We start from the raw sequence: 23,475 nt of genomic DNA on the forward strand, positions 1-23,475 counted from the left end.
AAAAAAAAAAAAAAAAAAAAAAAAAAAAAAAAAGAAGGCCAGTTAGTAAAGGCAGAAGAAATGATAGAATTTTGAAATTGCACCATTTTATAATAGGATTCAGGCAGGGGTCATCAATGGGTCTGGCTGAAACCACGAGGTGAAACGTTGATGGTTACCTAGATGTTAACCCAATGACACCGTCACCCCACTGATTACTTGATGGTTCCAGAAGAAAAAAGGGAACTTGACAATGTGGGCTAAGGCTGTTGCCACCTCCTTAATCCAGTAATCACTCTTAGGATTTCTAATATCAGATGACCAGACACCATGTACCTTCTGATGGGATATCAGGATGAAGGCCACAGGGCCACCTAGGCAGTATTCTTGCCCAAAATGTTCAACCAGAATCTTATCAAGTCTTTACATCTAACTTCCGGTTTATAAGGACTGAGATTATATGAGTAATTTAGACCACCAGCAGGAAAGGAATCACACAGATTGGGGAAGAATCAGATGGGGAATGTTCTAGTTCAGAAGAGATTTATGGGCCACAACAAGCAAACACAATATGTGATTCACGGTGGGTCCCACTCTGAACAACCAAGTGTGAAGACATTTTTGGAAAAATCTGGGAAATCTGAATTTAGCCTGGAAATGAGATGCTAAGGAAATATTGTTAACTTCATTAGGTATGACAGTGGTACTGTGGTTAGGTAAAAAAAAAGGTCAATTTTTAGAGATTACCATCGTCTGAGGTCTAATACTTTCCGCTGCTTAATATCTTCAAGAGGAGAATACTGAGGCCACTCCCTTTGATGTCTTCTTCCTTTCTTGTCTGAAGTTTTTTTCTTGGAAATTTGCTTCTTTCCATTGCCTAGAATACAAGAGTATAAAATGAAGTCAAATGAAGTAAGATGCCAAGGCAATACAATTAATTATGTAACAAAATATAAAAGTAACTAGGTCTGAAAATGCTATTTGCAAACATATTGAAGAAATACATGTATCTTCAAGAATACGCCCCTGCCTTAAAGAGAGACAGAAAGAATAAAAACACATTTAAACAACCATGAATGTTATTTCCTATCAGGTTCTTATATTCCAATTTCTGAGCTAGTTACTTAGCTAGTAAAATAATCAATCACAAAATGTTTTGCCACATCTAGAAAATAAAATTACCAACAGTAAAATATTTAACTAGACCACTTTCCAGAAAATGAAACCTTTCTATAAAACAATAAAGCCACATTAATGTAACTCTGTTGAGAAAGTAAAAGCAGTAGATCCAGTAATCCGATGATGTGATATTTAAAAATAATTCCAGGCCTACAGAGACCACAAAATGGATTAAGAATGATGCACATGGGCTTCCCTGGTGGCGCAGTGGTTGAGAGTCCGCCTGCCGATGCAGGGGACACGGGTTCGTGCCCCGGTCTGGAAAGATCCTACATGCCGCGGAGCGGCTGGGCCCGTGAGCCATGGCCGCTGAGCCTGCGCGTCCGGAGCCTGTGCTCTGCAACAGGAGAGGCCACAACATGGAGAGGTCTGCGTACCGCAAAAAAAAAATAAAAATAAAAAGAATGATGCACATAAGTACATTATTAAAATGCAACTTTAGCACCAGGAGCCAGAATGGAAAACAAAGTCTCCTTTCTGTGTGCAAGTATGTACACATGTGTGGGCACGTGCACACACACACACACATCACACACATTCTCCAAAAGACACAGGGGGAGGGGAAATTGGGAGCCACACAAAAGGGGAGGCAAAAATGAAAGTGAGACTTTACACTCTTTAATTTTTATACTTTTTTATTTCCATCTAATTGATCGCCCAGTCAAAAAATTATATAAATTAAAATATTATTAAATAAACTCCAAGCCTCATTTCACTAAAACACCATTAACATTTCAGATAGCTATGTGCACTTTAAAGTCTCTCACACATATCATATTTTAAACAAAATAAATCTGTTACAAAAATTAAATAAAAGCTAATATTTCATTTTTATGAGTTAGTCATAAATTATAAAACATAGATTATATAGATATATGCCTAGAAAACAAACATGGAAAAGGATCCATTTTATTCATTCTACAGTGAAACAATTTAGCGCCCAAAACCAGCTGGAACCAACAAGGACTTACTGTATAGCACATAGAACTATATTTAATATTTTGTAATAACTTATTAAGGGAAAAGAATCTGAAAAAATATATATATATATACACACATATGTATAACTGAATCACTGTGCTGTACGCCTGAAACTAGCATGACATAGTAAATCAACTATACTCCAACTTTTAAAAATACATTTAAAAAAACCCAGCTGGACCTCAGAAACTGTTGTTACACAGGGAATTTCTCTAATTTTTGTAAAATGGCGTAATATTGAACACTAGAAAAATCAAGAAACAAGGATTTTTCCCCCTTCCCTTTAGTTATTCTTCCTAAGTCTTCACAGAAACGCAAAGTTTCTCCCAGAGCTGAACAACCCCTGGCAAACATGAGCAAAATCTCATTCTGACAAATTTCTTTCACTAATAAAATAAATCTTAGTGGGTGAGAAGATGGAAAATCTACTTTCCACCATTTCTTGAGATGTCTTCACTGTCCAATCGCGACTTAATTCCCTAAGGAGTTTTCCAGCCACTTAGATTTTTAGTGGCTAATGAAGCACGGTAACCTGTGACCTCAGCAGCTCATAGGGTCATCTGTACCCACCTGCAGTCCTCAAAGACTCACCTGAGCCTGCCCTCTGTTCTCTCCTAGCTTACTCCCATGAACCCTGGGATAAAAAAAAGTATATATGGTCTATATGAACATCCTTCATGACATCTCCACACTGCCAAAGAGAGAGCTGGTCCCACAGGCAAAATTCCAGTCAATTTGAGGAAGGAAGCTCTGTCAAAGTGGAAGCCACATTTGAGAGGGGAGCATAAAAGAGCAATGCCTGAACATTTCTATCTCCCCATCACGTCAACTCCACTAACCATTGTCCACTGTCCCTTGTTATTGCCATATTCCTTCTTCCATCCCTCACCCTGCTTACAACATACCCATTTAGCTCCCAAACCAAAAATACACACACACACACACACACACACACACATCCACCAGACTGGCTTTTAGAGAAAGGTACCACGATAGCAAATACAAATAGAATACTCACCATCTTTTTGACTTAAATAACCACAGGACAGAGTTCCAGGCAATTACCGTCATTAGAACGTGAGGTTGGGGGGATCCCAGAAATAGGGCCAGAGAAGGGAAGAAGCCAAATTTGACCCAAATCTTAGGCTGACCCTTGAACTGTGCATGCACAGAGCAGAGCCCAAGCAGTACAGCTAAGGCTAAAAGAATTGAACTGAGATTTGAGATGTCCTCAGAGGACAGAATTTGCAGCTTTAGTCCAACCAAATTAATTGCTGCTAAAATTTTAAAAACAAACAAATAAAACACTCTTTGGGGGACTATATCAGAATCCAAAATCACCATAACATTTCCACCATCCTGAATACAATCCAAAAGTACTGAACACGTGAGAAAACTGAAATATGTGACACATTCTCAAGAAAAAAGATAAGACCAACTCTGACATGACCAGCAGGTTAAGATTTTAAAGTGGGTATTATAACTATGCTCTATGAGATGGACAAGGTGCTCTAGCAATGAATGAAAAGATAGCAAACCCAAGAAACTATTTTGTAAATGTAAATTCTAGAACTAAAGTAAACAATATCTGAAATAAACAATTCACTGAATATACTTGACAGCTATCTTTAAGAGACAAACTTTAAATATAAAAAGACACGGTTTGAAAATAAATGGACAGGGCTTCCCTGGTGGCACAGGGGTTAAGAATCCGCCTGCCAATGCAGGGGACATGGGTTCAAGCCCTGGTCCGGGAAGATCCCACATGCCACGGAGCAGCTAGGCCCGTGAGCCACAACTACCGAGCCTGCGCTCTCGAGCCCGCGAGTCACAACTACTGAGCCCACGAGCCACAACTACTTAAGCCCACGTGCCTAGAGCCCGTGCTTCACAAGAGAAACCACCGCAATGAGAAGCCTGTGCACCGCAACGAAGAGTAGCCCCCGCTCACCGCAACTAGAGAAAGCCCACGTGCAGCAACGAAGATCCAACACAGTCAAAAATAATAAATAAAATAAATAAATAAATTTCTAAAAAAAGAAAATAAACAGACGGAAAAAGATAGACCATGCAAACATTAATTAGTCAAAAGAAAGCTGGAATAGCTATATTAATATCAAACAAAGTAGCTTTCAGAACAAGAAATATTGCCAGGAATAATGTGGGATGTTTCATAATGAGAAAAGGGTTAATTCATCAAGAAGAAATAAAAATCATAAATGCATGTGCACCTTATAACAAGGCTTCAGATTACATGAAACAAAAATCAACACGATTAAATGGAGAAAAGACAGCTCCACAATCATAGTTGGAGACTTTTAACACCCCATTTTCAGCAATTGTTAGAACAAGACAAAAATTAAGTAGCAACATAGAAAATATGAGCAACATTTTCAAACACTTTGATCCAGTAAATATCTTTAGAACACGACACCCCACAACTCCAGAATGCACCTTCTTTTCAGGTGCACGGGGAACATTCAGCAACAGAGACCATATGCTGCCTCGGGAAACAAGTCTCAGTACATTTAAAAAGACTGTGAGCTTAGCACAGGGAGCTATACCCAATACTTTGTAATAACCTATAAGGGAAAAGAATCTGAAAAAGAATATATATATATATATATATATATATATATTCAGATTTCATATATATATATATTATATATATCTGAATCACTGTGCTGTACATCTGAAACTAACACCACATTGTAAATTAACTATACTTCAATTAAAAAATAAAACAAGACTGAGGTCATATGTCCTCTGGAACTAAATTAGAAATCAGTACTTAGAAAAACCCTAAATACCTGGAGATAACATAGCATACTTCTAAACAATCATGTATCAAAGAAGAAATAACAAAGGAAATTAGAAAATACTTCAAATTAAATGACAATAAAAATAAAGTGTGTTAAAATTTGTGGACTGCAGCTAAAACAGTACTGAGTGAGCAATTTAGAGCATTAAATACTTCGGTAGAAAAGTCTTGAATCAAGAGGTTAGAAAATGCAGAACAAATAAACCCAAAGTAAGTAGGAGGAATGAAATAATAAAGATCATAAATCAATGAAATAGAAAACAGACAATTCAGAAAATTAGCAAGCTAAAGCTGATTATTTGCAAAAGACAAACAAAACTGATAAACACCCAGGTAGGAAAAAAAGAACATAAACTACCAGCATCAGGTATGAAAAAGGAGTTATCACTAAAGACCGTACAGGTGTTAGAGGGAGAAAACAGACTGTTAGAAACAACTTTACGTCAACACCTTGATAACGTAGATGAAACGGACAAACTAAACTTTGACAGAATTGATGGGAATCAAGACAACTCCATAATCATAATTAGAGATTTTTAATACCCCTCTGAAAACCCCTCAAAAAACAGGAAGAGAGAATACTTCCAAACATGTCTTAGGAGACCTGCACAGACATTATGAAAAAAAAATTATAGACCGATCACGCACAAATAGAGACACAAAGTGAAATCCCCGGACACCGCGAGAATTACAAATTTACATAACATTCTGTAAAACCAGTTGATTTGGCAAATGAATGAGTAGACAGAGGTTTTACAAAACGATCAGAGAAGCCTAGAAGTAAAGTACAAACCTGACTTCTGCCTCTTTCTAGCTGTGCAGTTGTGCCCAAGCAACGTATCCCCTCTATGCCTCCATTTCTTCACCCATAAAATGAAGACAACAGTACCTACCTCACAAAATTCCTGTCTTACTGTGAGTTCAAAAGAAAACAGTGAAGAGCATTAGTATCTGCTCCAGAACCACCACATTGTAATTGTGAAGGTTGTACACTACACCCTCTTAAACTGGGCAGTGCACAACCTACTCAGTGGTACCTGGAGACCCTGTTGAGTGTTCAAAAATTTTTAACAACAGAAAAGCCAAAATGTTATGTAGTAAAAAAGAAAACTATGGGCTTCCCTGGTGGCGCAGTGGTTGAGAGTCCGCCTGCTGATGCAGGGGACACAGGTTCGTGCCCCGGGGTCTGGGAGGATCCCACATGCCACGGAGCCGCTGGGCCCGTGAGCCATGGCCGCTGAGCCTGCGGGTCCGGAGCCTGTGCTCCGCAGCGGGAGAGGCCACGGCAGTGAGAGGCCCGCGTACCACAAAAAAAAAAAAAAAAGAAGGAAAGAAAAAGAAAACTAGATTTTTTTTTTTTTTTTTGGCTGCGTTGGGTCTTCGTTGCTGCGTACAGGCTTTCTCTAGTTGCCGATAGCGGGGGCTACTCTAGGTTGCGGTGCACGGGCTTCTCATTGCAGTGGCTTCTCTTGTTGTGAAGCACGAGCTCTAGGCACGCGGGCTTCAGTAGTTGTGGCACGTGGGCTCAGTAGTTGTGCCTCACAGGCTCTAGAGCGCAGGCTCAGTAGTTGTGGCGCACGGGCTTAGTTGCTCCGCGGCATGTGGCATCTTCCTGGACCAGGGCTCGAACCCGTGGCCCTTGCATTGGCAGGCGGATTCTTAACCACTGAGCCACCAGGGAAGCCCCAAAACTAGCTATTTAATTGAGAAATATGATTCATGTCACTGCAAAACCATGAAGTAGTATGTTATTCTAGCCACATCATTAACCATTGCTAAACTACTCAGTACTTATCTATAATACTTGTGTTTTACAGCACTCTTAGATGTGTTCAAAGCTCTCAAAATGCAAAGGTTATGTTTGAAGTTTCCAGTGGCAACACATTAGTGAACTAAATGTCCTACGCCCAAGGTTATTTTTTTAACTATGTCAACAAACAACATGATAGCAATGTGCCTTGTTTGGTATCATAAAAAGAAAATCTGTCTGAAGGCAAGTTTAAACAAGATATATTGCTTGTTTTCTCCTTATTTTCACATGAAAACATCATGGCTCCTTCCTTACCTGATTTGTGTTTCAAATTCGTGGTCACTCCGTCAAATTCAGATTTGTCAATTTCCCACGCAAGAGGTAGCTTGCCCAGGCTGTTGGATAAGTTTTCCAAGCTATTTTCTTCATTGTAGATGATTTCCGATGTACTGGTCGGGATGCCAATGTATCTTGAGGAATTATTTCCAGCAGATATAGAGGTACTATTGGGGAGGCAAGAAGAGCGGGCTGGATTTGGAGTTTTGTAGATTGAGGTCGCCTGGTTGAGAAAGGCATAGTCTGAACAGATGGCATAAATTTTCTCCCGAGTGTGGGTCACTGGACAGCTCCATGGATAATGACCATCTCCTTTGGGACCCAAGGGTTCTCCCGAGGCACGAGTGCAGAAAGATTGTACGGCACCTTGTAGATTCTCTTCGGGAGACCTTCTCTCAGATTTGCACTCACCATTTCCAGAATCATTTGTCCTTTCTGCTTCTGCAACGTTAGGCATTGAATGCAACTATAAAAGTTCTGTTATGAGGAAGAGGTTGCAACTCTTTCTATTTCTTGAAAAACAGCTGTGACAATTGTTTACAGCATTCTACAACAACGTGAGCGCTGCAAAAATGGGCTCCTAAGAAAAGAGGGAAGAGAAAGAAAGATCAACAATCCACTAGACACTACAAAAACACTAAAAAATATTTTAAGTGTTTCATATGCCTTCATTCAATAAATATTTATTTTACAACTACTATATGCTTAAGTCATGATCACTGACCATCTGTCTTGTTAAAAATTATTTTAAAATGATGTTTTAGGATAATAAAAAAGACAAGTAACTCAATTTAAAGATGGGAAAAATATCAGAATAGTCATTTCTCCAAAGACGGTGTAGAAATAGTCAAGAAGCACATAAAAAGATGTTTAGCATCAACAGACATCATGGAAATGCAGACCAAAACCACAATAAGATACCACCTCACATTGACCAGGGTGACTCGAATCAAACAGATTAACAATAAGGATCAGACAGGATGTGGAGAAACTGGAACCCTCATACACTGCTGGTGGGAATGCAAAATGGTCAAGTAACTTTGAAAAACATGTCCTTAAACACTATACGTAGAGTTACCATATGATCCAGCAATTTCACTCCTCGGAATATATCTAAGAGAAATGAAGACATATGTCCACAAAATGTTCATAGCAGCACTACTCGGAATAGCTAAAAAATGGAAACAATCCAATGCCCATCAATAGATGACTGGATAAATAAGATGTAGTCTATCCTCCACCTCACTCTCCTCTCCCCATGGACCACCTTTCCTTTCTCTGAATGCTGTCTACTCCTTCTTCCCCACCTTTATTTAGTTAATTCCCATTATCCTTCAGATGTCAGCTCAAATGTCACCTTCTAGGGAGATGATTTCTTTGTTCCTCCAACCAAGCCAGGTCACCCTGTACAGACTCGTACCTCATTCACAGGTCTTTACCAGGGTGCAATTCCACCTTGTGTGTTAGTGTGTTTACATGATGAATGTCTGTCTCCTGCAAGTCTGGTTTTCCTGCCTACTGTATCCCCAGGGCAATTTGTATAAGTCTCATCAACAGATATTCTTAAGTCCCTGCACCATGCTGGGTATTACTGTAAGTCAGGGATTTGGAGCCTAGATTCAGAAGGCCACCAGGAGTGGCCTTAGCAATCAAGAGCTGGAGTTCTAGCCAAGGGCACTCTTTTTCTCCTTCCTGGCTCTCATCTGTGAGAACTGAGGTTCCCTAATCCAGTAAACGAGGTCATGCTGTATGAAGATTTACTAATAAAAGTGATTGCAGGACCTAAGCTCAATGACTTAATGATTTATTCATAAAATCATATCACAAGCAACAGAAGTACTGTTTAACTCTGTGCAAAAGAAATTTTATAAAATGGCCAGCTTTAAATGCACCGCTGGAGTAACGATTTTTAAGTCCCTGGAAGGAACTGCTCTGTAAAATAAACATTTGTAAATCCAATGTTCATGGCCTGGGTTACACTCTCTTTTCTGGTTAGATTCTTAAATCCTTATTTTTAAGCATCAAGTTTGCTTAGAGAACTAAACATCTTAAAAAGTCTCTTCAGTAAAGCCTTCCACGTATGACAACTATTATGATCTGTATTCTGCACGGAAGGCCGCTTAGACGCAGGGGCAGGTAAGGACTTACTAAGGAGGACTTACTTATTGTCTTTATTACTAAGGAGAATAAGTAATATTCTTCTGAGAGCCAGCCGCACTAAGCCTCATTAGGTCTGATCTCGGTCCTTCCCCTCCAGACCCTTCCCCACGCCCTCCACGCCCCTTCCGCGGTCAGACCTGAGCCCCTTCCCAGGCAGAGGCGCCGGCTTCCGAAGGACACCGGGGGTCCTCCCGCACTCCGGCCAGCGTTGAGCCCAAGCTCCCGGGCAGGCGAGCGGAGGGCTCTCCGCCCTTCCCTGCGAAGCTCGCGGCGCCTGGAGGCCCCCAGGATGGAGGCGACAATCGCGCAGGCCCGTCCCCGCCGCGCGGAGCCGCTCTGTGCGGAGGCGACGCGGGCGAAGAGGAAGGAGCGCGGCTGCGCCCCCTGCCTGCGCCGCTCGGTGGTCCCAGCGCCTTCGAGGGCCGCGCGTCCCCGGGTCCCCGCAGCTAGGCCTCCGAGCCCCTCCTCCCGCCTTCCGCCCGGCGGGAAGCCGGAGTTCTCGGCGACGGGGAGCGGGCAGAGGCCGGCGGGGTGTCAGCCTCCTACCCGCCCGGGGGCCCGGGGACGCTCGCATGCTCAGGGCGCCCGGGGGGGAATGGGACGCGGGCAGATCACTGCTCCCGGAAGAAGAGGGAGCCCCCGATTCGAACTTTTGAATGCACTAGTTGATAGCATTACTAATGACAATTGCCGAAAAGGAAACTAAAGAAAACCCCCGCCCAGGCCCGCTTTGGCTGGCGGTTCCACCGGCCCATCAGAGTTTGGGGGGTGCAGCTGAAAAGGTCGAGAGAAGGGGGGAAGGGAAGGAGGAGGCTCCCGGTACAATTTCGGAGCTGACCGTGACCCCTCCTGCGACCGCGCTGGCCCCGGGCGGGCGTGCAGGGGCAAGGGGACGGCCGCCGCGCGTTCCGGTCCCGGGCCCTGCCGAGCGTGGCGTGGAGCCTGACGCCGGGCGGCAGCCACCGGTATCCCCGCGGCCCCTCCAAATCGGGCTTTGTTCCCGAAAGGACTCGTCCTTTCTCTCGCGGACCCTTCCCGCCACCCTGCGGCCCAGCTCTTCACCCCACTTCTTCCCCGGAGGACGGGTCCCCACGCACTGGCGTCCACTCGGATGGCCACCGGGCACCGGAGAGGCCAGGGCCCCCCGGCGCGCAGGCTGCGTTGGCGACGCAGAGAGCAGGTGGGCGGCAGCAGGCCTGGTCCGCGGCGCTCCAGTGCCCGGCGGAAGGCACAGCGCACAGTCGCCGGCGGCCACCTCGGCTCCTGCCCACAGCCCGATGTACCTCTGGCCTGTCCGGTGGGGTCGGGTCGCTGCGGCTGCAGCGGAGCCCGGCACCGGTCCCGGATCACAGCTTCCAGCGCTCGGCCCGCGACGCGCCTCCGGTTACCCTGGGGCTGGCGTCTCTCGTCCCATCGGAGCGCGCGGGGACAGCGCCCTGATGGCTGTGCCGGGCGACCGATCGTCAGATATCATTGACAACACCTTCCTTTCATCGTGTTTTATACCTGCCCTCTGCACGTGCGGGGGACAGAGTGACAATTTTTTTAAAAATCTTAGCTGTGCCTCCAGGCCCACGTGCCCCTCTACTGGGCAGCTACTATTTATTTGTCCGCTGAAAGCGGTGACGGCAAAGTAAATAAGTGAGAGATGGTAAAACCTGGCGGGATTTCCGCTAGTCCTGTCGCGAACTACACGTCCCAGGAAGCCTTGGCGCCGGGACGCGTGTCCACTGCGCCATCCACTTGGAGGAGGCCTTACTCAGTCCGGGCGGACGCGCGGGCCAATCCCCTCGCCGTGCACCTTGGGCTGGAACCTGAGACGCGTTCGCCCTCAATGATGCTCCAGTTACAGAAGCAACGCAAGTTTGTCATTATCCCGAGGAAGAGGAGCGGCGTGGTCCTTGCGCATTTCAGCAGAACTACTGGCACCTTTCAGCTGGACAAGCCAGCGCCCCGGTTGTGACCTTTCCGGGGAGACCCACGCGCCTGCCCAGCACAGCGAAGGACCCCACTTGGAGCCGCGTCTGCTGCTGCGATCGGCCGACGTGCCCCTGCCGGAGCCGCGGCTGGTTCCGTCCACCTCTTCCACTTCATTTATCTGTGGATCATTTTGAGTCCATCTTGTAAATGTTTAGCACTTTGCTGCTTTACTGCTTCTTTCTGGGGACAGTTCCAGCACTGGCCGAGACCGGCGGAGAGAGGCGACTGAGCCCGGAGAAGAGCGAAATATGGGGACCCGGGCTCAAAGCAGCTGTGGTCCTTCCCGCGCGCTATTTCTACATCCAGGCGGTGGACACATCAGGAAATAAGTAAGTCGAGCAATGGCTCCCTGACTATTTTGGAATACAGTTAAAACTTACTGGTTTTCCCCTTAAGTTTTGTTCGCCCAAGAACTTGTTTCTGCACAGCAGTTTAAAATCCAGGACATTTGGGTGCTATTCACATCTGGTTGTAACTGTTCCCCCCATCCAATCAATTTTTCTCTGTAGCTTTACAAATAATTTCGAATTAGCTCTTCTCCTGGCTATTTTGATAGGGATTTCCCCATGACTGGGGAACAAACTCCTGTACTTTGCTGAAAGTACTCTTTCTAATTATTTTTGCATAAACTGTTATAAGGAATTTAAACCCAGTTGTTAGAAACTGCTTGGTTGCACCTTTCTCTGTTTTCAGGTGGACCTCTGCAGGTAAGCAGGTTTTGAAACTCAAAAGAAAAATAAAGCACTATTTGAAACTTTAGAGTTGAGGGGGAACGTATCAAAATATGAATCTTCTATGTTTGTTACAACTTTATTTCGTTCCACTGAATTCAACGGTTAAAAGTATACTTGAAATTTATTTGTAGAATTCACTTACTTCTGAAATGATTGTCTTTTTTTTAATTGGTGGTTGCTGACTGTGTGTATTTTGTAGGCAGAAAATCTTGGGACTAAGAAGTTTCTCAAAGGAAAGGAGAGTTATAAATTTTGTCACTTGTCTATAAATAGTACGATTGGGGGAACTAAATACCATCTTAATCGTAACAGTCAGAGCACTCACTCCAAAAAAAACTTTTGTACAACGTCACTTGGGTGATATACTACCTACTAGCTTTTGCCCGTGGCTGAGCATGATTTATAATACTGATTCTTTAAAAAAAAATCTTTGAGAGAGATTTTTTCAGAAAATCATTATCTTTAGAGGCACCGTTTCATCACAAATTTCCAGATGGGCATGAAATAAATAGTAGGTTGATAAGACTATTTTTATATATGAAATGCATAAGTATGTTCTATGTTTACATAAATTAGTAGTCAACATATCTCCTTGCAATTTTCTAATAAAACTGTTCTATGTTATCTTGGCCATTGTAATCCTCTTCTTTTTTTCCTCTCTGATCCATCCTATTCATTCTGGTACTAAAAGCATAAGGAAAAAGAAACAAGCGTATGTTAGGGGGAGAATGTGGAGGAGAATAGGAAGGTTCACAGACTAGAGAACATAATCTTTGCACTGTTGTTTCTTAAAATAATCTTTATATCTCATTGTTCTTCCCATCACAGATTCACATCTTCTCCAGGTGAAAAGGTGTTCCAGATTAAAATTTTAGCCCCAGATGAGCAATTCACTAGAGTGGGCGTCCAGATTTTAGACCGAAAGGATGGGTCCTTCATAGTAAGATACAGAATGTATGCGAGCTACACAAATCTGAAGATAGAAGTCAAATTCCAAGGTCAACATGTGGCCAAGTCTCCATATATTTTAACAGGTAATTTGGAACATAATTTTAACACAGCAGTATTTGAACACAATGATACATGTCATTTGATCAACAAAAACAAGTTAGCGTGGTATTTTTTTCACTAAAAGAAAAAAATAGACATTTCCTACTTGAAAGCTAAATTGAGAGTCCTGGTAAAAGAGAGAAATGCACGATTCAAATGGAAATTACAATTTGCTAAAGAGGAAAGAATATATTAATAGAGAATTTGCTCCCTAAAGGCACAACATTAGCAAGAACAATCAAGCTATATATACGGTCATCGATGGCGCTTTCTTAATTAGAGATATATGACTTAAGTAACTGATGAGTGTTATTGAAATTTGGTCGGTCACTTCAGGAAGAAAGAGGACTTGATGGGAGAGCGGGGAAATTGACTGTGGGGTTTTTTTTTGTTTTGTTTCAGTGCTATTTTCCAGAGAAATTCTGTTTTCTTATACAGGATAAGAGTACAACTTTCTTACCTAGAGCCATATCATTCCCTCTCAGCAGAGACAGTACCCTAAAATATTAGAGAAGCAGGGTGCATACAGACACATGAATCTTCCTTGTCTCCCTGCTCCACGAAAGGCAAACATTTTTCTAGAAAGTGCCTCCATTTCTTCCCCACACTCCACCAGGACCACACAGTACCATATAACCTGCTAACCTTAAAAAGATGTCCCATTGTCTACTACTGCCTGGGTCAGGTGACAATCTGAGACTCATAGAAATAAATGACAGTAAAATCTCAATTCAGATTCTATATTATGTTAGTATTATTTCTATAAACATGTAATTAATTCATTATAATATTAATGAAATGGGTGTTTTGAGGATTACTTTGCTTCTTTATATTTTCTTTAAAAAAATATATTATACCAAACATAGTAGGGGTGTTTTATTTATTTGTATTGGTTTTTTTTGTTTGCTTTTTTGTTTTTGCCTCCCCTCAAGGCTTGCAGTATCTTAGTTCCCCCACCAGGGATCGAACCCAGGCCCCGGCAGTGGAAGCGTGGAGTCCTAACCACTGAACCGCCAGGGAATGCCCATTTATATTGTTACTTACGATGATTTATCCATTGAGAAAAGTACCTTAGACCCTTTAAGAACTAGTTTGTATAATAGACCACTGAAATATAAATTTCTATCATTTTGTCTTTCATTAAAACAGGTATACTCCTCTGATATCCTTTTACCAATGTTTGGTTATTCTTAAGTACACAAAACATAAAGAGTAATGCTTTGCCATACAGCAGAAGCTAACACAACATTGTAAAGCAATGATACTCCAATAAAAGTTAATTTTAAAAAAAAAGAGTAATGGACTATGGGAACTTCCCTGGTGGTCCAATGGTTAAGACTCTGCAGGAGGCATGGGTTTGATCCCTGGTCAGGGAACTAAGATCCTACAGGCTGCACCACCAAAAAAAAAAAAAAAAAAAGAGTAATGGACTATGGTAGCCACTTAGCGCAAAAAGTAGCACCGTTGGCTTTCTTTTGAACTCGTGCCAAGTGGGCCTGACTGTGAAAATATCATAACACCTATCTGTGAAGAGCGGTCAGAACAGACTTAACTTGAGATACAGCAGGGTAATAAAAATGTTTTTCTTTTTAAAATATGTTTTCCATCAAATTGCCCTCCCCATCTAAATAGGCAAAACTTGTAAAGTCATATTACGAATATTTGTTACATGTTTCAAATGCTGAGTGAAATTATTACTGTATACTTTGTTCCTTGTGTATAATTAGGGCCAGTTTACCATGAGAATTGTGACTGTCCTTTGGAAGACAGTGCAGCCTGGCTATGGGAGATGAACTGCCCAGAAACCATTACTCAAATTCAGAGAGATCTGGCACATTTCCCTACCATTGATCCAGAAAAGATTGCAACAGAAATCCCGAAAAGATTTGGACAAAGACAAAGCTTGTGTCATTATACCTTGAAGGATAACAAGGTACAATTCATGACTGAGGGTTTCTTGCCTTAGTGATTTTTTATTTTGACCATTTGGCTACAACTAGCTACACAGTTTTATTAAAAATCATTCTGCAAAAAAAAAAAAAAAAAAAAAAAAAAAAATCATTCTGCAGATCATTGTGATAAGATTGATCTCAGTGAAGTCAGTGGTTACTTTTAGACAAACAGTAAACATTCAATTCTCTTCCAGGTTTATATCAAGACTCATGGTGAACATGTAGGTTTTAGAATTTTCATGGATGCCATACTACTTTCTTTGACTAGAAAAGTAAGTATTTCTTTTCTCAGATGTATAATAGACAATTTGAGCCCAGGTTTTACACTATAATTTTTCAAAATAAAAATAATAACAATACCAGGGTTGTTCTATTCTGGACCCTTAAGTACTATATACTATTCTGAAGTTTTATGTCAGGTAGTATACCTGTATTAGTCTCCTAGGGATGCTGTAACAAAGTACTGTAAACTGGGTGGCTAAAAACAACAACAATTTATTCTCTCACCATTCTGGAGGCTAGAAGTCTGAAATCAAGGTGTCAGCAGGGCAGTGCTTCCTCTAAAACCTATAGGGGGGATCCTTTCTTGGCTCTTCCTAGTTTCTGGGGGTGCCCGGCAATCCTTGGTGTTCCTGGTTTGCAGCTGCATCACTCCGCTCTGTTGTCACATGGTGTTATCCCTGTGTGTTTTGACATCTTCATCTCTTCTCACAAGAACACCAGTCATATTGGATTAAGGGTCCACCCTAGTCCAGTAGGATCTCGTCTTAACTAAATACAACTGCATCAGCCCTATTTCCAAATAAGGTCATTCTGAGATACTGGGGTTTAGGACTTCAGCATATCTTTTGGGGAGATACACTCAACCCCAAACAGTATATTATAGATGAAAATACCTGGGACTTACCTGGTGGTCCAGTGTGTAAGACTCCGTGCTCTCAGTGCAGGCGGCCTGGGTTCGATCCCTGGTTGGGGAACTAGATCCCGCATGCATGCCACAACTAAAAGATCCCGCATGCCGCAATGACGATCCCACGTGCCGCAATGAAGATCCTGCATGCCACAACTAAGACCCAGTGCAGTCAAAATAATAAATAAATAAGTAAATATTTTTAAGAAAAGAAGATACTTTACAGTAAAATTATTTTGGTACTAAACCTACTTTGAGCCTAAAGGAGAATTGCCATATGCTGAATCCTGTCCCTGGGTGTAGTGTGCTTTAGCAGGGTTTTAGTGGAGTTTTGACAATGATAGTGAAATGGCTGATATGAAAAACTATACCATCATTTTAACCATCTTGGGTTTCTTTTCCTAGGTGAAGATGCCCGATGTGGAGTTTTTTGTTAATTTGGGAGACTGGCCTTTGGAAAAAAAGAAATCCGATTCAAACATCCATCCGATCTTTTCCTGGTGTGGCTCCACAGATTCCAAGGATATCGTGATGCCTACCTACGACTTGACTGACTCTGTCCTCGAAACCATGGGCCGGTGAGAGACGGGTCCCAGACGACCCAGAGCCTTGGTTTTCTTTCCTTGGTGAGTTCTTTCCCAACAACCCTTGCAATGTGATGGTTTGGGAGAAAAATCTGTTGCACTCTGTCTTCCAGAGTCAGTCTGGATATGATGTCTGTGCAAGCCAACACAGGTCCTCCCTGGGAAAGCAAAAACTCCACAGCTGTCTGGAGAGGGCGAGACAGCCGCAAAGAGAGACTTGAGTTGGTTAAACTCAGCAGAAAACACCCGGAACTCATAGACGCTGCTTTCACCAACTTTTTCTTCTTTAAACACGATGAAAGTCTGTATGGTCCCATTGTGAAACACATTTCATTTTTTGATTTCTTCAAGGTATGACATCATCCATGGCCAATCCTTTGTGTTTTTCCAAATACCTGCATTTGGGGGCGGGAAATCGAGGCCTGTAAATTACAGGGGTGAGAGAGGTGAGCACATTTTAGGAACAGTGAGGAATGGAGCCCCGGGGACTAACCAGTTCCTAGGGGGGCAACCTGGGTTGTACTCAGTACCTAGACCACAGGAGCTTGGGACCTGGGTAGAACTATAATTTTTCCCCCAACTGACCCTCGGGAAAAGCATATTTCAGCTCCAAATCCTTTTTTATTAATAAATACGTGTAAGTAATTTTACAAATATTTCTCCCCAGGGCCATAGCATCATAATAGACTAAAGAAGATATATAAACCAGGTGTCTCTTATGAGGTCTTCTGGTAGGGAAATGACTTGGAATCCATCCAAACGTTCTGCCCAGGAACTCTGGGGATGCTACACACTTTCTGTGTCTAGAATGTGGATTGTTCCTGTTTCCCCAGTATGGATCCTTTCTCTGACAACTCCCCTTTTTCAAGCAGTGGGATGCTGCCCTGATCTCTAGACCACTGAGGGGTTTTGAAGCCCCATGGGATGAACAGGGAAAAGTGGGCCAAAAAGTAGTCAGCTGTCTCCTGCAGGTGGGAAGGCCAGTGATTAGCTGTCTGTGCTGTAAATGGCCTGATTTTCTTTTGATGGGTTACCTGGTATGAGGAAGACCTAAAGAAGGCCATAAGTTGAATTGTCTGTGTTTCTTCCACATGCATATCACAGAAATTTTGGAAAGAAACGGGAGATTTGATACCCAATCAAATCTGATACCAGCCATCCCTCCTCAGAGGGTATTTTGTCAGACCTTCGCTTTCTTTCTACCTGTTGAATTTGCTACAGCTAAAGACTGTTGACTACCACAGTGCTATAAATATTTTGACTCATAGGTGTTCTTGCCCCAGAGCTTGTTAATTTCATTAACACTTGCATGTGGCCACCTGATGTTAAAAGGTAACACGGCATAGAATGTGCCATCGTGAGGCGCTCACGTGCCATCAAGAAGGTAGTAAATGGATTACAGAGTCACGATGAATCTATCTTTCCTTACGTTGTAGCCTTAGGACAACAGTTTTATAATTTCATTGGCTGCCCCACCATTAGCCTTGTGGACCCTTTTTGAAACCTGGGGGAACATCAAAATGTGCCCTTAGCTCTAGGTCAGCGTGTTATATATAATAGCGCTTACTAAGTGGTGGAGGCCATGGGCAATATCTGGCCAGTTTGTATCTGAGGTTTGATGTGTGGAAAGAGAAGGAGAATAAAGAAGAGTGGGAAAAAGGAAATTTAATGGAGTTTCTTCTACTTTACTGCTCTTTGCAGCATAAGTATCAGATAAACATCGATGGCACCGTTGCAGCTTATCGCCTACCGTATCTGCTAGTAGGTGACAGTGTGGTGCTGAAGCAGGACTCCATCTACTATGAACACTTTTATAATGAACTGCAGCCCTGGAAACACTACATTCCAGTTAAAAGCAACCTGAGCGATCTCCTAGAAAAACTTAAATGGGCAAAAGATCACGATGAAGAGGTAAGGTCAGTCTCTTTGTACCCCAATTATCATGGGTTCATTTTCAATGTCTTGTCCCTGGAAAGCATTCGGGGTACTTAGATGTAGACCCTTACCTGTAAATGGGAAGCCACCTCCCCGCGGATAGCACAGATCCCTTCAGGGTAAACACAGGCATAGTGGCTTGGATTAGCTGTCCACTCTGCACATGACACAAAAAGCTAAACCTTGGCCTTGATTATGCTCTCTCCTTTAGTCAGTTTGATTTGAGCCCCAAGCACTGCCTCACCTCACCTAGCAATATGAAAATGAAGATGGCCAGCCTGGCAGGAGGAAAAACTAACTGTGCTATGGATTAAAATGAGGGATTGCATGAAAGAAGCATCAAACTAATTGTCTGCTGAAAATTGTTAAGGCAGTGCATTAAGCTTCATCTTACATTTACTTTGCAAAGTCATTGTTAGTTCAATTATTGTATGCCTTTTCTCTCCAAGAGAGGCCAATTCTAGAAGGCCCAATATGACTTCTCAAACTTTCGAGTCTTAAAATCGTCCCTTTGATTTGAACAAACATACTCTGTTAAATGTTCCCTTTACCTCACAAGACCCCAAAGATAATTTTTCCACTATTGTCCCACTAAAATGTCCTCTGAAGATCAGTTAGCATATGTCTGTATGGGGAAAAGTATGTTTCATTAAAGCATATTATTCTTGTTCCCACAGGCAAAGAAGATAGCAAAAACAGGACAAGAATTTGCAAGAAATAATCTCATGGGTGATGACATATTCTGTTATTATTTTAAACTTTTCCAGGTCAGTATTTTCTAAGAAAATAGACATACTTGTAATTGGTCATGTTAGTAGCTAGTAATATTTCACTTAATTTCTAATAGTATATTCATTAAGGAGATATATGTATACCTCTGTTATAGGCAAAAATCAGGGATAAATATTAAATAATAATGAAAATAGTAGAAAGCCAAAGATTAGCTAATGGAGAATGCTACCACCTTAAAAGAAAAGTATTAATGTTAGAACCATGCGGTATGTGGTTAGAAAATTGGCTTCTGATCCTACAGAGTTACTGTGTGTGGATTCACATTTCCTCTCTGTACAATATTGCTGCTGCCTTACCATTTCTTTTTCTATACAGTGCAAGGTATGTTTGGACCTGTTGTGCTGACCCCATATGGGCCATGACTTTTCTTGGAAATTGTTTTTATGGTCCTACCCATTTAGGCATTGTAATTAGAGCATATCTGACAATTTGAAAAGTTCTTTTTTTAAAAAAAATGCAGTAGTAAACAAGTAATTGGCTAATAATAGTACTAGATCTAAGTTAAGATTTTTTAAATTCAGAATTGCAGAATTGCAGATATTGAGCCCCGTGTCTTAGGCTCTGCTGCAGAACAAAGTTGGTCATTCCTGGTCCCTTCCCCCTTTATAACCTTTCCTAGGGGATGGTGAAGTATGTAAACTGAAGAAGGAGCCGGGGGGACGTACTATTTGAATTCCTAAAGAGCCACAGGGTAGAGTTCATTCATTCAACTCACATTTTTCGAGCCTAAGGACCTCGGCCAGAGCTTAGAAATAGGCAGCCAGTGCCCAAAGGTCAGCCGCCTCTCAGAAGCTCTGTTGTTGGGCTTTTAAGGGGAATATGGAGGACCTTGTATATCACAACTTGACATGTGAGTTAAGTGGACTGTGTTCTAGCAGACTCTGGCATATCTAATTTGGTAAGTGGATGTTAAGTGATATATAAGACATGTTTTTGTATTGTTTCCTATACAGGAATATGCCAGTTTACAAGTGGGTGAGCCCCAAATCCGGGAGGGCATGAGGAGGGTAGAACCACAGACCGAGGATGACCTCTTTCCTTGCACGTGCCATACAAAGAAGGTAACCAGAACTCACCTTCTAGCCAGTGTCAGAGTAAGAACTAACAGTGATCCAACTCTTCATTCATTCCTTTCCTCGTTCAGTCAGGCAACAGCTACCTGAATTCCTCCTGGAGTCTCCAAGCAATTCATTCTAGCAGAGGCAGATAAAATAGATCCCAAAAAGGCAAAAGACAAGCGCTAAGATGCAGTGAAGTGAGCTCTCAGCAAACTGGAGGGAAGCCATTTTTACTGTGAGAATTCAGATCACGTGGCATTTGAATAGATGTTTACAGTTTGAAAAGTGTTTTCACACCTATCATCTAAGAGCTTCATCTCCTTGTGAGATCGTTTCTGCAGAGTTCGTCATCCCAGTTTGGAGATGGAAAAATGTATAACCATCAATATTCACGTTAACAGAGTATTCATTTAAAAGCAATCTCGGTTGATACCACTACATACTGATTTTGTTTATAAAAGGCAGATGCACATATGGACTTGGCAGGCTGAAGAAGACCTGAGAGATCAGTAAATGCCTTCATTTTATAGTTAACAAAACCGAGCCCAAAGAAGAGTTTAGCTCAGAATCATCTATCTGGATTATAGCAAAGCAAGAACCAAAACCAGTGTATCACCTTCAAATTGTGTGCATAATTGTGCGTAAAGACAGTGTGATGGCTTGGGGGGGGGAGCGGTGATTATAGGTATTTTTCATTTGAAGGAATATATACTGTATAAAGTTATTATATGTATTATATGTATATATAAAATATGCTGGCTTGACATTATTTTAAGCAACAGCATCATGTCTCTGAACGGACAAACTCAGAACCGTGGCATTGGAACCAAAGTTGAGAGCGCAGATTTGGCAATTATTACGTCTGCCTCTCAAGCGGTTTTAAAAGGAATAAGACTACCAGGCCCGATGGCGTGATGGAGCCACGCCTCATCCAAGTTCACAGACTGTTAAATATTTAGGGATTTTTCACAGTGGTTAAATTTTGGTAGCTTGGAATCCACGTGGTGGAAGTATTTACACCGTGACAACAGTACATGCTACAAATCAGTTTTGGTTGTCTGTTTTTTGGGGGGGGGAACTGATTTGCCACCAGCTGGCTCTCAGAGGTGGTGCATCATCAGCATTAATTCCTCTCAGTGCTGCAAGGCCATAAAATCAGTGAAAGCCAGTGACAAAACAGAAATTTCCGGACTCGAAACGTGCTCCCACGTGGAGTTAGTGATTTGATATCAGAACGCTTCTGTTGGCTCCAAATGAAAGTGGGCAGCTCCCTTTCTCCACTCCTCTTTTTAAATTTTTATCTCTAAGTGACTTTGAGGGGTGCCAAATGATTCCCCAGATTCATAGCAGTTAGGGACTAGAATGATAGCTTTGTTTATTTTTTGCCCATTGTCTACTCTAGCCGTTCACTGATACCATTCATAACACAAGCCTTTTACCATAATACAGACGCTTAGATGTTCAGGTTCCCCACCAATGTGACTTTACCCTTGGGTGATTCCAAATAATAGTCTTAAAAGCCTCTAGCAATAACTTGGCTTTTTTTTTTCCCCTTCTTTCATCTTTAGGGGAAAATAATGAATAGACTAACATAAGCCTTCTTGACCCGTAGAAGACTTCCTGATGGCTCTAAATATTTTGTTTCTTAATTGCAGACCAAAGATGAACTCTGATACGCAAAATACCTTTCCTTCAAATAATGGTGCTCTGAAGACTCTTCTTAACTGAAAAGAAGAAGAATGTCTTTTAAATATTAATTCCATGGACAATATAAAATCTGCTCTGTGATTGCCTGGATTATGAAGATATGTTTCTTCTTATTATTGCAGTATTCCCATGACTGACCTTTAAAGCACATTTTTAGAATTTTATAATAAAAGCACTTTTATTTTAAAAGGCTGTGTTGTGCTAATTGTTAGCTGTGTTTGGACCATGGAGCCTTAAAAAGAGAGGGTGTCTGGGTCCTGGACTCAGAGTGAAGTATCACAGAAGCCACCACCTACCCACACATGGGGTTTACATAAGAAAGCAATAAACCTCTGTCTTTTTTTTTTTCTTAAAGATTTTTTTGATGTGGACCATTTTTAAAGTCTTTATTGAATTTGTTACAATATTGCTTCTGTTTTTTTATGTTTTGGTTTTCTGGCCGCGAGGCATGTGGGATCCTAGCTCCCCAACCAGGGATCAAACCCACATCCCCTGCATTGGAAGGCGAACCACCAGGGAAGTCCCTAAACCTCTCTCTTATTTACACTATTATTTTGGATAATCAGTCCCTCACAGCCAAACCTAATTCTAACTAATACATCTTCCAAGGCTTTTCTTAATCTGGCCTCTGCCTGTATCTTTAATCAAATCTCTCACAGCTTCCTAATATGTACCCTGTAGTCCAGCAAAATCAATCCCTGTTCCTTCTGTGCCTTGTTCCTTACCTTCCTTGTACGTGCTTCCCCTTGGTCTGGAATGCCATGACCCTCTTCTTCCTCTGGCTTAGATATCCTTCAATGCTCATTGCAGGAATCACTCCCCTGAATCTCTCCATCTGTGTACTTGTATTGTTATCTCTTCCCTGCTATGGGGTCATGATCTAAATTGTAGTCTCTCTCCCTGACCAGATGTTAAGCAACTTGATAACAGAAACCGTGCTCTTCTTCTGTTTCGTAGTGTGCCTGAAACTAGAAAGATGCAATAAGTATTGAATGGATGAATGAAACGAAATGAATGACTGAACGAAAATTACCCTGAAATGTGATTAAGAGAATTAAAAAGGAACTTGAAATCCTAACACTGAACAGTAGCATATGGCCCACAAATTCCTTTCCTAATTGTTTCCCTTCTACCCATCTTCCAGTTAAATAATGTGTTATAAATTTTTTAAATCGTGGAATGTTTCACATATACAAAAGTATATAAAACAGAAACCTCCAGCTTAAAAATAATTATAAGAACACACTCATGTAACTACTGAAAAAGAATCCTGAACCTTCTTGGCCCATCTGTGCATTTCCTTGTAAAGTCTAGTCTGCTGGCGATTCTTGGTGTTCCCTGGCTTATGGACACATCCCTCCAATCTTTGCCTCTGTCATCACATGGTCTTTCCCTCTGTCTCCATATCTTCTCCTTTTCTGTCTCTTATAAAGACACTCGTCATTGGATTTAGGGCCCACTCTTAAGTCCAAGATGATTTCATTTTGGGAGTTTCAATTACATATGCAAAGACCCTGTTTCTAAGTAAGGTCACATTTCAAAGTAGTCAGGTTAGGACTTGGACAAA

At 41.9% G+C, this 23,475-nt stretch overlaps 2 protein-coding genes across 10 annotated transcripts in view; one reads left to right on the forward strand and one right to left on the reverse strand.

Annotated features, from left to right (window-relative positions):
• Nucleotides 1-10,845, reverse strand: part of BIVM (basic, immunoglobulin-like variable motif containing) — a 27,400-nt gene extending 16,555 nt beyond the window's left edge. For 5 of the 8 annotated variants that reach the window (XR_003434642.1, XM_027115864.1, XM_027115869.1 and 2 more), the window contains exons 1-4: nucleotides 10,490-10,805; nucleotides 7,026-7,626; nucleotides 5,754-5,873; nucleotides 727-856 (exon numbers count right to left, since the gene is read on the reverse strand). Coding sequence is in view for 7 of the 8 variants with exons in the window: in XM_027115864.1 (XP_026971665.1) it covers nucleotides 727-856; nucleotides 5,754-5,873; nucleotides 7,026-7,503 (728 nt within the window). In the remaining variant the exon portion in view is untranslated. Of the gene's footprint in view, nucleotides 1-726; nucleotides 857-5,753; nucleotides 5,874-7,025; nucleotides 7,627-9,343; nucleotides 10,081-10,489 lie in introns of those variants that run through there. The other 3 variants (XM_027115863.1, XM_027115865.1, XM_027115867.1) reach the window with 3 other exon arrangements.
• Nucleotides 10,846-10,966: 121 nt separating this feature from the next.
• Nucleotides 10,967-22,097, forward strand: POGLUT2 (protein O-glucosyltransferase 2). 2 transcript variants are annotated; one of them, XM_027115871.1, is made up of 10 exons: nucleotides 10,967-11,515; nucleotides 12,749-12,954; nucleotides 14,698-14,903; nucleotides 15,117-15,194; nucleotides 16,238-16,410; nucleotides 16,530-16,767; nucleotides 18,118-18,327; nucleotides 19,029-19,118; nucleotides 20,097-20,204; nucleotides 21,857-22,097. In XM_027115871.1, the coding sequence occupies exons 1-10, from the start codon at nucleotides 11,334-11,336 to the stop codon at nucleotides 21,872-21,874; spliced, it is 1,509 nt and encodes a 502-aa protein (XP_026971672.1). In that variant the 5' UTR covers nucleotides 10,967-11,333; the 3' UTR covers nucleotides 21,875-22,097. The 2 variants fall into 2 exon arrangements, with proteins under 2 accessions (XP_026971672.1, XP_026971671.1); XM_027115870.1 differs by having other exon boundaries at nucleotides 11,069-11,515; nucleotides 20,288-22,097.
• Nucleotides 22,098-23,475: the final 1,378 nt, after the last annotated feature.

Source organism: Aethalodelphis obliquidens, unplaced genomic scaffold, assembly GCF_003676395.1.
Source record: "Aethalodelphis obliquidens isolate GAN/ISIS:26980383/991018 unplaced genomic scaffold, ASM367639v1 scaffold15, whole genome shotgun sequence".
In the NCBI taxonomy this organism is placed as follows: Eukaryota; Metazoa; Chordata; class Mammalia; order Artiodactyla; family Delphinidae; genus Aethalodelphis; species Aethalodelphis obliquidens.